At 41.1% G+C, this 12,045-nt stretch overlaps 1 protein-coding gene across 14 annotated transcripts in view; it reads right to left on the bottom strand.

The window, feature by feature from the left end:
• Positions 1-12,045, bottom strand: part of ARNT (aryl hydrocarbon receptor nuclear translocator) — a 61,201-nt gene that overhangs the window by 28,824 nt on the left and 20,332 nt on the right. For 6 of the 14 annotated variants that reach the window (XM_032154759.2, XM_032154752.2, XM_032154751.2 and 3 more), the window contains exons 3-5: positions 9,088-9,132; positions 4,258-4,302; positions 369-413 (exon numbers count right to left, since the gene is read on the bottom strand). In XM_032154759.2, coding sequence (XP_032010650.1) covers positions 369-413; positions 4,258-4,302; positions 9,088-9,132 — 135 coding nt within the window. Of the gene's footprint in view, positions 1-368; positions 414-4,257; positions 4,303-9,087; positions 9,167-12,045 lie in introns of all 14 variants that reach the window. The other 8 variants (XM_058439314.1, XM_032154762.2, XM_058439315.1 and 5 more) reach the window with 3 other exon arrangements.

Below are 12,045 nucleotides of genomic sequence, written 5' to 3'. Positions count from 1 at the left end.
CAGATATATTTATTGGTTTTCTGATAAAAAGAGTATTTCCCTGTTAAAGCACCAACTGGCACAGTTGCATTACTTCTAAGAGCTTTTTGTTCTGTGAAACTTAGTACTGACATAAAGAGAAAAAGAAAAAAAAACTTAAAACTAATAGCAATTTCTTAAATCCCTAAGCAAAGTTCCCTCAACTCACCCACTTTCTGATGGGGGAAGCCAAAGTTCCTGTTACACTCAAACTTCTAAAAAATCTTGTCCTCTCTTGCCACAGATAAGGAAAAATACAAAGAGAAAGGGGAAGAAAAGATAGAGTAAGAAAAAGGATAGAAAAAGCAACATCATCTGCTTCATCATGCTAAAAGACACCGTTCTCCTACCTGGCAAGTCTCTCTTTATCCGCAGAGCTCTGCTCATCATCCGACCTAAAAATAGAATTAATGAACTAAGCTAAAATTAAAATAAAAAAGAAGGAAGGAAGGGGGGAGGGAGGAAGGGAAAAAAGGAAGGAGGGAGGGAGAGGAAATGGAAGGAGGGAAAAAAAAGAAAAGGAGAAAGAAGAGAGCAAAGGATATAGAACTAAACAGATGCAGAGAAGAGAGGAGGGAAATGGAATTATAGGCAGGAACCTGGCCTGTAACTCTACAAAGTCATCTGTTAGGATAAAGAAAAAGTAACTTACAAGATAAAGGTCAACATAAAAGCAAAGCCAATATATAGTAAATGAACATGATCTAAACCAGAAAGCATTTTGCCAATCGATCTCTGTAGGGACCAAAGATATACAGAGTCTGAACAAGAACCAACCAAGGGAATTCAGGAATACCATTTTCATGCACTGCTCCCAATCTGGAAAGAAAATGATATCCACATGTGCTATTCTATAATGAAAAAATTAAAGACAGAGTAAATTAAAGATGATTCTATCAAACAAGTGATCACAAATATAATCTCTCTCCCTCTCACACAAACACCACATGCACGTGCCACACAATGACAAAATAACCAACCAGATTTCACTGGAGAAATTACATAAATAACTCTAAGAGGTAGGTTTCTGGTATATCTTCTATTATTGATTTGTTCCTAAAATAATTATTAACTTTGATTCAGTCCTTTTGCCATTTCTCTGCAGTATAGCCACAAAGGAATGGATCAAAAGTAACAATTCCCTCTCCACTGGAGAAGGATACAAAGAACCATCACTAAATTTTTCCAGAAAACTGAGATACTATAATGATGGGTGGCAACTGAGGAAATAGCAAGGTGTTGGCAGGCCATTGTGTCAGGAATGTGTCAATTCCATTTTAAATATATTTATATAGATAAAGAGGCCCTGAATAAAATGTCTAAGTATGACAGGTTAACAAGCTAAAAGATTATTTAGCTATTAAAAATGACAAATACAATAACCTTATCAATATATGGGAATGTTTTCATAAAATGGTCAATAGGCAGAAAATAACACAGTAACAATGAAGAAGAATGTAAAAATTTACGCATATATTCTGATGACAAGAGAAGGAGAACTGAGTGATATTCAGCAGTTTAGAGTTTTACATTCCTTGGGTTATTTCTTCTAGAGAGTTCCTTAACAAACTACAATTTTTTTTTTTTTTTTTTCAAAAAGTTGAGCAACTTTTGCCTCTGCCTCCCAAAGTGCTGGAATTATAGGCATAAGCCACCACTCCCGACTTCTTACTGTCATTTTTAAAAGAACAGGACTAACCAGGCATGGTGGCTATGCATATAATCTGAAAAGTTTTTCAAAAAGTTTTCAGCTTTTAAGACCCTCTATTGAATTCCCAAGGAGGATATGTGAGGTGCACTACCTGAACAAATCACATGAATGAATTCTGTTGTTTAAAATAAAGTTAAGCATCTAAAATTCCTATTTCTACTGCTCCTACTACTACAGATCCACAATCCCTTATCCACCTCAGTATTTCTGAATGAAATATATGCACATTAAGCAGGACAAATGAAAACTAAAATCATTCATGCTATGTTTTCATGGCTTTTTGAAATTTCATCAAGATACTGTGAAACTGTACTGCCAATAATAACTGATGGCCTGACTTTTTAATGAAGCTTGAAAAACTATCCTCCAAATATCTATGATTAAGTTCTCATTTTAGAGATGGTTCACATCCTAAAGACTTTACAAATATTTACTTCAATTAGCTTCAATAAACAAATCATTCTTCAAAAACCTCTTAACTTCACTCCTTTCCTGTTGCCACTGCCAGTCTAGCCCAGGCCCTCATGATTTTATAGCTGTCTTATTATTTCAACAGCTTCCTATCTACCTCCCCATAGTCCAACAGTCCATCCCTTTAATCAATTCTATAACTGCTACCAGAGAAATATCCCTACAATGCATTTTACATAATATCCTCTAATTCAAAGCCTGAGATTGCATCTCACCACTCCAGAATAGTTTTTAACTACTTCCCCTGATATTTCTAATCTCTCTACATCAATGGTTCTCAAAGTATGTTCCCGAGACCAGGAGCATCAGCAACGAACAAATACTAAGTGCTAAGTGCTCAGTTAATCACTGGATTTTGAAATAACGAATTATTCATCTTTCTGAGGTAGCTACAAACTTAATTTTTAAAAAAGAAATAATTTATTGCCTAATATTTAATAAAAACTTTCTAAAAAGAAAACTGACATTTAAGAATTTAATAAAAAAAGTATATTTCATCATCTTGATAGGTAATTTAAACAAATTTAAGTTTTTTTCAATCAAAACTCTACTTGTCACAAAAACTGTTTCTTTACTGTCCTTTTTTTTTTTTTTTTTCTGATACAAAGTCTTGCTGTCACCCAGGCTGGAGTGTAATGGTGCCATCTCTGCTCACTGCAACCTCCACCTCCTGGGCTCACGTAATTCTCATGCCTCAGCCTCTAGAGTAGCTGGGATTATGAGTGCCCACCATGATGCCGGGCTAATTTTTATATTTTTAGTAGAGATGGGGTTTCACCATGTTGGCCAGGCTGGTTTTGAACTCCTGACCTCAAGTGATCCACCTGCCTCTGCCTCCCAAAGTGCTGGAATTACAGGCATATGCCACCACTCCCGGCCTCTTACTGTCATTTTTAAAAGAACAGGACCAACCAGGCAGGGTGGCTATGCATATAATCCCAATATTTGGGAAGCTGAGGTAGGAGGATCACTGAAACCCCAGAGTTTGAGGCTGCAGTGAGCTATGATCATGCCACTGTACTCCAGCCTGGGAAACACAGTGAAAACAATGTCTCTAAAAAATATACATATATTAAAATAAAATAATAGGCCAGGCACAGTGGCTCACACCCGTAATCCCAGCACTTTGGGAGGCTGAGGTGGGTGAATCGCTTGATGTGAGGAGCTCGAGACAAGCCTGGCCAACATGGTGAAACCCCATCTCTGCTAAAAAAAATTATTATAAAAATTAGCCAGGCATGGTGGCACATGCCCGTATTCCCAGCTACTCGGGAGGCCGAGGCGGAAGAACAGCTTGAACCCAGGAGGCAGAGGTTACAGTGAGCCGATATTACACTACTATACTACATCATGGGCGACGGAGTGAGACTCCGTCTCAAAAAAATAAAATAGGCTGGGTGCGGTGGCTCACACCTGTAATCCCAGCACTTTGGGAGGCCGAGGCGGGCGGATCACAAGGTCAGGAGTTCAAGACCACCCTGACCAACATGGTGAAACCCCATCTCTACTAAAAATACAAAAATTAGTCGGGCGTGGTGGCAGGGGCCTATAATCCCAGCTACTCAGGTGGCTGAGGCAGGAGAATCGCTTGAACCCAGGAGGTGAAGGTTGCAGTGAGCTGAGATGGCGCCATTGCACTCCAGCCTGGGCAACAGAGCAAAACTCTGTCTCAAAATAAATAAATTAATTAAATAAAATAACAGAACCATTATCTGTATTCCTATTTTTGTAGATCCATTTATTAACAAATGGATCTACAAAAAGCAAGCACAAAATCCATAATTTGTGCTCCTATGGAAACCTCGCAAGCACATTGCTTTAGTTATCACATACACAGAAAAACACTGTATAAAATATACTGCCAGTTTGAAGCCATGTCACCTGAACATAAATGATAGTTATAATACTAAGTTTCACATACTTCCAAATAGGAAAGATATTGGACAGAGAAATTCAGTCTCACCCAGAAAAAATTAAAAGTCAATATGCTAGGATTATCTGGTTCTACAACATGGATCATATTATATATTACAATATATTACCTACTACTATATTACCTGGCAAACCGCTCCTTATCATTAGACATCTGATCATCATCACACCTGAAGGAGAAAAAAAGGATTGTTTCAAAGCATTACACTTGTTACATCTATTTCACTCTGAAAAGTAAACTAGAAAGGGGTGAAAATATTCAAAAGAAAAAAAGCCAATGGAAAAGCATCACAAAGTGACAGAAATAACAGCAGCACCCCATAGAACTTAAAAGACCCACAATTATTATTTGTCAGGTTTCTGGTATTTCCATTACCCTTACCAGACACACCAAAAAAAGATGATGATCTAATGACAACACAGCTGACTGGCCTGTCAGCACAATTCTAAAGTAATGGGTTAGTTTTGTTTGTTTTTTTTAATCCTGGTAAAAAAAAAACACATAAAATTTACCATATACCATTTTTAAGTGTACAGTTGAGTAATGTTAACCATATTCACACTGTTGTGCAACAGATATCTAGAACTTTTTCATCTTGCAACACTGAAACTCTATACTCATTAAACACCATTTTCTCCTTTCTCCTTCACCCCAACCCCTAGCAACCACCATTTTGCTTTCTGTGTCTATGAATTTGACTACTTGTAGATACCTCATGTAAGTGGAATCATACAGTAATTGTCTTTTTGTTATTGGCTTATTCTTTTAGTATAATGTCCTTAAGATTCATCCATCTTGCAGCATATGACAGGTTCTTTCTTTTTAAGGCCGAATAATATTCCCTTGTATGTACATACTACATTTTCTGTAACCATTCATCTGTCAGTGGACATTTTGGTTACTTCGACCTCTTATCTATTGCACAAAATGGGCCAATAAACATGAGTGTGCAAATGTCTCTTCAAGATTCTGCCTTCGATTATTTTGTATATATATACCCAGAAAAAAGAAGGGGGAGGCTGGGTGCAGTGGCTCACGCCTGTAATCCCAGCACTTTGGGAGGCCAAAGCTGGGCGGATCACGAGGTCAAGAGATCCAGACTACCCTGTCCAACATGGTGAAACCCCATCTCTACTAAAAATACAAAAATTAGCTGGGCTGGTGGCACGTGTTTGTAGTCCCAGCTACCTGGGAGGCTGAGGCAGGAGAATCACTTGAACCCGGGAGGCGGAGGTTGCAGAGAGCCGAGATCGCGCCACTGCATTCATGGCAACAGAGTGAGACTCCGTCTCAAAAAAAAAAAGGGGGCGGGGGGGTGGGTGGAAAAGGGAATTTGGCGGTGCTTTTCTCAGGCACAACAACCCGACTTGGTAAGATAAACTATGATAGTCTTTTTTTATGGTTAGGAAAAGGACAAACGAACCTCTCTTTGGATCTGCATGTAGTTGTGACTACTGGATTTTGTGGAAGCAATGACTCAGGGTTAGAGCTAATTCATGGGTATAAAAAAAAGACTAGTGGTTACCCTCAGATCTTTCATACACACAGTGAAGTTCCACTAATAGCATATATCATTATAATTCAGGATTCTCAATAGGAGGAATTCTCAATAAAGCTGTTTGAAAAAGTCTATCTTCTCCAGAAATTGAAATCTCTTCCCTTCTTCACATTTATTGAGACTCATTAAGTCTCAAGAGATCTCTTACAGAATTATACTTCCACTTGCAACTATTTCTTTATGAAGGCCAAGTCACGGTTGTTGTTTTCAAGAGTATTTGGCAAGGTTCATCTAGTCAGTAGGCAGAAATATGAGCCTTAACTTTAAATGTTACTATAAAAAAAGAAGATAGATGCTATTAACTGTATGAAGCATTATAAAACTAAAAAATGGCAAGCAATTTACAATATGGACATCCTTTGTGTAAAAGAAACTGAGGAGATAAGTGTGTGTATGCTCACACATACACATTTATATACAATTGTATATACACTATTTCTGGAAGGATACTCAACAAACTGGAAACTGTAGTTGTCTAAAGAGTTTTGAAGGTCCAGGCTGGGCACAGGGGCTCACACTTGTAATCCCAGCACTTTGGGAGGCCAGGCCGGGTGGATCAGGAGTTTGAGACCAGCCTGGCCAACATGGCGGAACCTTGTCGCTACTAAAAGTACAAAAATTAGCCGGGTGTGGTGGCAGACGCCTGTAATCCCAGCTACTCAGGAGGCTGAGGCAGGAGAATAGCTTGAACTCAGGAGGTAGAGGTTGCAATGAGCAGAGATCGAACCACTGCACTCCAACCTGGGCAACAAGAGCGAGACTCCACCTCCAAAAAAAAAAAGGAGTTCTGAAGGTCCAAAGTGAAACGCTTTCACTATATATAACTCTGGACTGTTTGAAATTTTGATGTTTTTCTTTTTTGAGGCAAGGTTGCCCAGGTTGGAGAGCAGTGGCACAACCTCAGCTCACTGCAATCTCTGCTTCCAGGACTCAAACCACCCTCCCACCTCAGCTTCCCGAGAAGGTAAGACTACAGGCACACACCAGCACATCCACCTAATTTTTGTAATTTTTTTTGTACAGATGGAGTTTTGCCATGTTGCCCAGACTGGTCCTGAATTCCAGAGCTTAAGCAATCCACCCGCCTCAGCCTCCTAAAGTGCTGGGATTACAGGTGTAAGTCACCAGGCCTAGCCTGAAATTTCTGTAATAAAATACACTTATATTACTTTCCCAATTAAAGAAAAAACTTAGTTAACAAAACAAACAAATAAGAAAAAGAAATGGGCCGGGCGCGGTGGCCCATGCCTATAATCCCAGCACTTTGGGAGGCCGAGGTGGGCGGATCACCTGAGGTCAGTAGTTCAAGACCAGCCTGACCAACATGGTGAAACCCCGTCTCTACTAAAAATACAAAATTAGCCAGGCGTGGTGGTGCATGCCTGTAATCCCAGCTACTCCGGAGGCTGAGGCAGGAGAATCACTTGAACCTGGGAGGCAGAGGTTGCGGTGAGCTAAGACCATGCCATTGCACTCCAGCCTGGGCAACAAGAGTGAAAATCAGTCTCAAAAAAAAAGAAAGAAAGAAAATAAATACATGATATTAAATCTAGGCACCCACACAATCAATCTTTTTTTTAATTGGGCTCCTTTATCAAATTGTCCGTTACTCAGCAACGTACAGACTACCTGGGTGATATTTTCAACTCTGGAAAGGAAAAAAGCAGGTTGCAGTCAGTCATCTTCCTTTCGAGTCTTACTGTTTTTCTTACTTGAAAACAAGACAAGCAATTGGTCTTCGGCAAGAATATCCCCCTTTTCTGAAAGAACTCCTTCATCAATATATTAAAAAGTCCACTTTCAGGCCAGGTACAGTGGCTCATGCCTGTAATCCCAACACTTTGGAAGGCCAAGGTGGGAGGATTGCTCGAGCACAGGAGTTTAAGACCAGCCTGGGCAACATAATTTTAAAATTAGCCAGGTATTATGGCTCACACCTGTAGACCCAGCTACTTGGGAGACTGAGGTGGGAGGATCGCTTGAGCCCTGGAGGTCGAGGCTGTAGTGAGCCAAGACTGTGCCACTGCACTCCAGTTTGGGTGACAGAGTAAGACCCTATCTCACAAAAATAAGAAGAAAATAGGCCGGACATGGTGGCTCACATCTATAACCCCAGCACTTTGGGAAGCTGAGGCGGGTGGACCACTTAAGGCCAAGAGTTCAAGACCAGCCTGGCTAACATGGTGAAACCCCATCTCTACTAAAAATACAAAAATTAGCCAGGTGTGGTAGTCCCAGCTACTCAGGAGGCTGAGGCACGAGAATCGCTTGAACCTGGAAGGCAGAAGTTGTAGTGAGCCAAGATTGCACCACTGTACTCCAGCCTGGGCGACAGAGGAAGACTGTCTCAAAAAAACAAACAAATAAATAGTCCATTTTAAAAGTTCCAGAATATTAACTACTCAAAAATACAAATTCCTCACAGCTGTAATCCCAGCACTTTGGGAGGCCGAGGAGGGCGGATCACGAGGTCAAGCGATCGAGACCATCCTGCCCAACATGGTGAAACCCTGTTTCTACTAAAAATACAAAAATTAGCTGGGCATGGTGGCACGCACCTGTAGTCCCGGCTACTTGGGAGGCTGAGGCAGGAAAATCACTAGAACCCAGGAGGCAGAGGTTGCAGTGAGCCAAGATCGCACCACTGCACTCCTGGCAACAGAGCGAGACTCCGTCTCAAAAAAAAAAACCAAAAACAAAAAATACAAATTCCAATTCCTGCTACCTATAAGAGGAGTCAACAGGTGTCAGAGGGTATGACAGAGTCACAGATTAATGACACCTCAATCAATGAATTACACCTCTCAGTATGTACTCCCTTGTGTAACCCCCTCACACACTCACAACTGGAACATATGACTTGCTTTGGCCAATGGGACATAAGCAAATGTCATATAAGCAGAGGCTTGATAAGCACTTGCACACTGGGATTTGTGCTGTAGATTGTAGCCATCACCACATGAAAAAATTCAGTCTGGCCTCCTTGAGGATAAAAAAGCCACATAGACAGAAATACCCAGCCATCCCAGCTGAGTCCAGTTCTCAGCTGACTAGCTGAGAATGCAGTCTTATGAGTGAGTCTAGGTGAGATAAGCAGAATAAACATGCAGTCAATCCACAGAATTTAGAAATAACAAACTGTTGTTCTTTTTAAGCTATGAAGTAGTAGAGAACTGATACAGAGGGTTTGTAAATGCTGTCCTCTCCTCACTGAGGTCCTTTCTCTAGAGATATTAATGGAATGCTTAAAAATTTTCTGAGATATATGAATATTTATAGTTTTAGGACAAAGTACTCTCCTTAGACCTAAGGACAAAAATTTACAAGTCAGAAGTATAAAGATCATCAACTAATTTTTAATATCAGACATCTAAGTAAAGTTTTTCAGTCTCTTACCTCAAAAATTTACTGTTCCCTTCTCCATCATCATCAAAATCCAGCCTGAGGAAAGCCAACAATAAATACTTTAAGCCTGCTGATAATACAAAACATTAAGAAGTTAAAATTTCTCAACACAAGCTACCGGAACAACCACCCAAATGGAAGAATGAAAAGAGGAAGTGGCAGAAGCCAAACAAAGCTACATTTCCTCTTCTTCATAGTCCCAAACTAGGCAAAGAAGTACAAAACTGGGGCCAGGAGTGGTGGCTCACGCCTGAAATCCCAGCACTTTGGAAGGCCGAGGTGGGTGGAACACCTGAGGTCAGGAGTTCGAGACCAGCCTGGCCAACATGGTGAAACCCTGTCTCTACTAAAAATACAAAAATTAGCTGGGCATGGTGGTGGGCGCCTGTAATCTCAGCTACTCAGGAGGCTGAGGCAGGAGAATTGCTGGAACCCGGGAGGTGGAGGTTTCAGTGAGCCAAGATCGCGCCATTGCACTCAAGCCCGGGAGACAACTGCAAGACTCTGTCTCAAAAAAAAAAAAAGTACAAAACTGGGCAATAGAAAAAAAGTACCTTCTGCTACCTTAACACTTTCCTAGAGTAGCAGTCAATCTTTGCCAGAGTTTTCAATCAGACTACAACCTCTATAAAGGGAGCAGGAATCCACTCAGAAAAGATAAGAAAAAATTAACATAAATAATTCAGGTCCATGTTTCATTTCTATAGTCTGCTCTAAGCTGTGTTACCAAATTTCTGAAACATCTTTCAAAGCAGTGATCTTACATAAAGGAGTGACTTAATACCTACGAAGATTGTTAGATAATGTTTCTTTCCTTCATTGATCTAATAAACATGTAATATATACTTCATTCAAGACACTGTGCTAGGTGAGGTAAAAACAAGAACCTTGCCCTCAAGGGGCTCTTCACCTAGAGAAATACAAATATAAAACAAGTGAGAATAGGAAAGTGTCACATAAGGGGTACAATCAACATGCTACAGACATTCAGTGAAAGAAGAAGTGAATTTCATTTAAGGAGATTAGGAAAGATTATAAATAATAAAATAGGCTGATCCCCTTGTAATCTCTGTACATTATTGAACTAAAATATTGCTCATGTTACCACCTTAACCTAGTGATCACTCTTTTTACTTCTACTATTGGGATACCTTGATATTATGGGCCTCTAGATGGGTCGCATTTGAAGTACACATACAGCATCAATCCTGAAAGTGTTTGCTCCTCTTCCTCCTTCCTGAATCCCCTATCTGATCACCTGTAAAATCCTATCTATCTACCCAGTAACTCAAATTCTTTTTTTTTTTTTTGAGATGGAGTCTCGCTCTGTCGCCCAGGCTGGAGTGCAGTGGCGCAATCTCAGCTCACTGCAAGCTCCGCCTCCCGGGTTCACGCCATTCTCCTCCCTCAGCCTCTCCGAGTAGCTGGGACTACAGGCGCCCGCGACTATACCCGGCTAATTTTTTTTTTTTTTTGTATTTTTTAGTAGAGATGGGGTTTCACCATGGTCTCGATCTCCTGACCTCATGATCCGCCCACCTCGGCCTCCCAAAGTGCTGGGATTACAAGCGTGAGCCACCGCGCCCGGCCAACTCAAATTCTTTCTCTCTCTCTCTCTCTCTCTCTTTCTTTCTTTCTTTTTAAGAGACAAGATCTCACTCTGTTGCTCAGGCTGGAGTACAGTGGCATGATCATAGCTCACTGTCGCCTTGAGCTCCTGAGCTCAAGGGATCCTCCCATCTTGGCCTCCCAACTAGCTGGAACTATAGGAGCACACCACTGCACTCAACTAAATTTTTTTATTTTAAAAAATCTCAGCCGGGCATGGTCGCTCACACCTGTAGTCCCAGCACTTTGGGAGGCCAAGGCGAGTAGACTGCTTGAACTCAGGAGTTTAAGACCAGCCTGGGCAACATGGTGAAATCCCGTCTCTACAAAACATACAAAAACTAACCAGCCACGGTGGCGCATGTGTAGTCCCAGCTACTTGGGTTGGGGGGGCGGGAGGGGCTGCAGGCCTTGAGCCTGGGAGGTCAAGGCTGCAGTGAGCTGAGATTGGGCCACTGCACTCCAACCTGAGTGACACAGTAAGACTCCGTCTCAAAAAAGAAAAGGGGCCAGCCACTGTGGCTCACATCTGTAATCCCAGCACTTTGGGAAGCTGAGGCAGGTGGATCACTTGAGGTCAGGAGTTCAAGACCAGCCCAGTCAACATGGTGAAACCTCATCTCTACTAAAAATACAAAAATTAGCTGAGCGTGGTGGCGGGCACCTGTAATCCCAGCTACTCGGGAGGCTGAGGCATGAGAATCGCTTGAACCCGGGAGGCAGAGGTTGCAGTGAGCCAAAATTGCGCCACTGCACTCCAGCCTAGGCGACAAGAGCGAAACTACGTCTCAAAAACAAAAAAAAAAGGGGGAAGGGGAGAGGGAAGGAGGGAGGGAAAGGTAATTGCTAAGTCAAAGAAAAAAAATGAAGGAAGGAAGGAAAAGAAAGATAATTGCTAAGTCAAAGAAAAAAAAATCTCGCCATTTTTCCCAGGCTGGTCTTGAATTCCTGGGCTCAAGTAATTCTCCTACCTCAGCCTCCCAAAGTGCTGGCACTACAGGCATGAGCCTCTGTGCTCAGCCCAATAACTCCATTTCTAAGAATCTAAAGAAATAATATGAAATAGGAAAAAAAAGTTTAGGTACAAAGAAGTTCTTTGCAGCATCATATGTAATAGCAAAATCTTCAAAACAATCTAGATGTCCCAAATAGGAAGTTAAGTACATCCTTTCATGCAACCATTAAAAATTATGTTTATGGCTGTGCACAGTGGCTCATGCCTGTAATCCCAGCACTTTGAGAAGCCAAGGCAGGCAGATCACAAAGTCAGGAGATTGAGACCATCCTGGCTAATACGGTGAAACCCCGTCTCTACTAAAAATACAAAAAAAAAAAAAAAAA

Source organism: Hylobates moloch, unplaced genomic scaffold (genome assembly GCF_009828535.3).
Source record: "Hylobates moloch isolate HMO894 unplaced genomic scaffold, HMol_V3 SCAFFOLD_5, whole genome shotgun sequence".
Taxonomy (NCBI): Eukaryota; Metazoa; Chordata; class Mammalia; order Primates; family Hylobatidae; genus Hylobates; species Hylobates moloch.
This window is presented reverse-complemented; position numbering and strand designations above follow the sequence as displayed.